General features: G+C 53.3%; 1 protein-coding gene across 1 annotated transcript; it reads right to left on the bottom strand.

Moving 5' to 3' along the window:
- Window positions 1-1,075: 1,075 nt before the first annotated feature.
- Window positions 1,076-4,297, bottom strand: GRXCR2 (glutaredoxin and cysteine rich domain containing 2). The gene is made up of 3 exons (XM_023935773.2): window positions 3,959-4,297; window positions 2,281-2,496; window positions 1,076-1,255 (listed from the first exon to the last, which is right to left on the bottom strand). Exons 1-3 carry the CDS (start codon window positions 4,295-4,297, stop codon window positions 1,076-1,078), a joined length of 735 nt encoding a protein of 244 aa, XP_023791541.1.

Genomic DNA, 4,297 nt, shown 5'->3' with positions numbered 1-4,297 from the left:
GAATACAGAGTAAGAAGTTAATGCTTTAGAGAAAAAACACCATTTCCCCTGTTTGCCTCAGGCTCTCACAGCCTCTGTGCAGCAGTGGCAGCCTGCAAAGGATGCCCATCATTGCCTCATCTCACTAATTCGAGTTTACCTGCTGCAGATTACAACATGGGATTAGTATTAAGCAAGAGCTGTCCTGCTCACCCTCAGCCTGCTCCTGAGAAATGCTGAGCAGCACACAGAGGAGTTTTGATTCAGCCCTTCCTTGCAGGGAGGCTAAAACTTAATAACTTCTATTCAGAATAATAAATTCACATGCATTTTTGTGTATCTCCAAATTTGGGAAGGGTTTTCAATTCCCCCTATAAATCAGATCCCAAAGGAATTCACCATTGCTGAAGCAGGTGTCAGAGCAGCAAAACCTCGGGAAATGCTCATGACCCTGCAGGACACAGAGAGAGAACTGCACCAGCAGTGCCATTTTCTGTGTTCAGCAAATTAAACCCAGAGAGGCACTGCTGGGACAAACAGAGCACAGACCTGGGCTGGAATCCACTGCTCCCAGTACCCCTGTACACCTGCACTGGTACCGCCTGTACACCTGCACTGGTACCACCTCACACCTGCACTGGTACCACCTGTACACCTGCACTGGTACCACCTGTACCTGCACTGGTACCACCTGTACACCTGCACTGGTACCACCTGTACACCTGCACTGGTACCCCCTGCACACCCACACTGGCACCCCCTGCACCCCCGGCACGGTGCTGATGGAGCACCCCGAGGTCAGAGCTGGCTGTGCCGGGCTCGCAGCAGCTGCAGGAGGGACAGTGGCAGCACAGGAGCTGTTCCAGCCCATTTCCAGCTGCACTTTCACAGCTGCTTCAGCCCTGAACACCGCCCGCTCCCTGTGGGTCAGGGGGGTCCCTGGTGCCAGGGCGCGCTCAGGGTGCCCACCCTGGGCTGGCAGGGCAGGGCAGGGCAGGCAGGGCAGGGCAGGGCAGGGCAGGCAGGGCAGGGCAGGCAGGGCAGGCAGGGGGCATGGCTGGGGGCAGAGGAGGGGGCTGTGTTCACAGCTTGCTGCTCAGGCAGCACACACCCAGCACGGCTGCAGCCCGCTCTCGTCGCATGCTGGGCACCGCAGTGCCCGGTACGACTCCCGGAATCGGTTTGCCAGCATCGAGAACTTGCTGCCATGGCACAGCGAGCAGGGAGCGCAGCCTGAGCCTCTGCACTGGGAACAGCCTCGCTCCGTGGTGCCCTCCTGAAGAGACAGCAGGAAAAAAATCTGTTAGAGGGGGTGAGAAACCAAAGTCAGGAACATTCCTGAAACAAGAGGAAATCCTGTCTCCTGCTCTTTGCCGTCACAGTTGCTCCTGACACACCGCCCTGCCTGTGACAATCCACAGCAAGGACTTCGACAAAACGGCTCCCAAATGCTTGGGGACAACTTGTGGCTTCTGCTAGAAAATGAGAAGTTAATGTGCCTTGGGCTTATTACACAATACTCCAAACTCTTCTTTCTTCTCTGCACAGCTCCACCCATCCTCCTGCCATTTCTTATCACACCATTTCCACTCTGTAGCCTCAGGTTTGTGCCACACTTCATTTTTTCAGGGATTGCTCGTCGCCCTCTCTCCCCAGATCCCTCACCACCACCATGCACACCACCCTCCTTGGAGCTGTCCTTTGTGCCTGCCTGTCTCCCACTGTGCCAGGCATCCTCTTTCAAATCCCACCTTGAGTTCCTGGGAGTGGAAGGATCCCAGTGACCCACGCTCAGTTCGGGCCAGACTCGGTTCCATGAAACTGGATCAGCTCCACATGACAACATTAGGTTTTGTGGGATCAAATCATGGTCAGACTAATTGAGATTCTGACCAACAAAGACTCCCCCATGAGAAAGCAAATGTAAGACACAATCTTATTTCAGCTGATACTAAAATTTTAGCCTGAAGCAGTCTCAGCCACAGAGCAGCTGTGTTTAGCCTTGTCAGGCTGGAGAAACTCTGGCCTGCTCTTATCCCACTGGGAGGGGTGACAAGGGATGGAGCCCAGCCAGGCTCTGTAAATGCCAGCCACCTCCAGAGGAAGAAGTCAGTGGGAGACAGGAGCACCTGGAAGCAGCACTGCTGTCCCCAGAGCATGATCTCAGCACAGTGTTGGTCGTTATCTCCTGAGGGAAACGAGGAACAGTGCGGTGGTTTTTATCCAGACTCAGGAGCCAGACACAGAGATGGATGGGCTTGGGTGGGCTAACAGGAAAAAGCACTTCCCATTTTCTCTTACCTGCATATGCTGGCTGCAAGTGACCATATTCTCCACGTCTTTTTTCTGTCCATCAAGAAATTGTTCTTTCTTTCCCCGGTACATGAAGGTCCAGTCATTTATTCCATCAGACTGGATGATTCTTCTCATGAGCTCTTTCTGGTCCATCGGTGCACGGATGATTTTCAGGTTGTTGGTGTAGATGATGATCTTGCCAAAATCTACAACTGGGGAGGTCTGAAGAAGGAAGTTACCAGTGTCTCACCAGTATAAATTCATTCTGCAAACACTGATGGTCCCTGCACTTGCAGAAGAGCATTCCCTCCACCAGGCCAGCTCCCCGACCACCCCCAGAGCATCCAGCAAATTGGTGGAGGTCCAGCCCTAATGGGTAAATTTGTATTTTTTTCCTAGTAATTTTAAAGCTAAACTTGGTCAAACATTTCCCTGAGAGCAGCACTTTGCTGACCTGGTCCCTCCTCCCTCCTCTCTGGCTGTCATCTGAAGTTACTGGGGCCTATTGTTTTACACACTCCTCATATTTCACACTGTGTCTGTGGAGAGAAGCCATGCAAAAGGAGATGTTCTCCTAAAAAATGCCCTGAGTCACATCAGCTGCCAGGAGGTGGCTGGTGCCCTCCTGGTCGTGGGGCACCTGCTTCCCTGTGGGGAGAAGCACGAGGTGGAGGCAGGTGAGCACAAGTCCTGCCCACCTACAGGAGGAGAGAGCTTGTGTGTGCTGCACAGACCGGGTGTCCCGAGCACCAAGTGCAAGCTGATGCAGCACAAGCTGCTACTGGACAATGTGGTTACTCGAGGTATCTGTGCCTGGGGGACTGGGGAGCGAGAGGAGCGTTACCCTAGAATGCAAAACAAATTAACGGGGTGGATAAGATCACAGCAGTGCACTGTCTTCAGGCAGGAGAGATTCATCGTGGTCTGATGTTTCCAGGCAAATTACATGTCCAGTGTGTCAACAGGTCAAATATCAGCCATCTGGGTTTCCCACGCACAGCTCTGACGAGTACCAGGAGTTAACAGACTTGCAATGTGCTCCAGTCAAGGCCATAAAAAGTATTTGTACATATTGTGTATGTACTGCCTCTTTATTAGGACTAAAGGAACACTTCTCTATCAGTGGCATTAATTATATGTTAAGAAAATAGCCAGTGAAACTAAGCTGGGATGGGCAAAGTAGCCAAAGAAGAATTCTGGCTGCCAGAGGATGTGGACACCCGGTACCCTGATGGCAGCACTGGCTTCCTGCCAGCTGAAGTCACACAACTTTAATATTTTAAATACATCTAATTAACTTAATGCCCTCCTTACATTTGACTGATCTAAATGCAGTAGGATTCCCACGTACAGACATCAATATGTATAGAAATGTTCTCTTTTACTCTACCCAATGGACAGATGCAGACCAGCACCGGGAGAAGCCAGAGCACAGCTGGCAGACGCTGCTCCCTCCTTCCTGCACTGCTGCAGACCCTGAGGATGCTGCCACGTGTGGCATATTCAGCATACAGAATACCTGGAATAGTGGCTGGAGATTCACAACCACCCTTTTCAAGTCCTGGCCTGACCAAACAGTTTCATCTGGCTGAGGCTGCAGTGAGAGGCTCCTGTCACCACTCAAGTGGAGCAGGATTTAGGCTGAAGCTGGTCCCCAGAGAGGGGACAGCCCCGGAGCACTCACCCTGCAGTGGCTGGCACCGGGCTGGCAGTCGCTGAGCAGGGTCCCCGTGAGCCCGTGCTTCTGATCCTCTCGGAAGATGCTGATCCTGGGGGCGGTCAGGGCCGTGGGCCAGTAGAACCTGTTCTCTGGCACCTCCCCGGCCCCACAGAGATGCTCCTCGGGCTCGAAGCTGTGGCGCAGGAAACGCCGCGAGGGCTCCTTGGCCGGGGGCTCCAGCTCCTGCCCATCCTCGTAGACCTGCTTCAACACTCGCCCGCTGTAGGCTGAGGAGATCTTGAACCTCACCTTGCGGGGCCGGCCCTCCTGCCGCTGGCTGAGTTTCTCCTGGGGCTCATCCAT

This window comes from Cyanistes caeruleus, chromosome 15 (assembly GCF_971803275.1).
Source record: "Cyanistes caeruleus chromosome 15, bCyaCae1.hap1.1, whole genome shotgun sequence".
In the NCBI taxonomy this organism is placed as follows: Eukaryota; Metazoa; Chordata; class Aves; order Passeriformes; family Paridae; genus Cyanistes; species Cyanistes caeruleus.
Note: the sequence above shows the minus strand (reverse complement) of the source record. Positions and strands in the feature narration are given on the sequence as shown.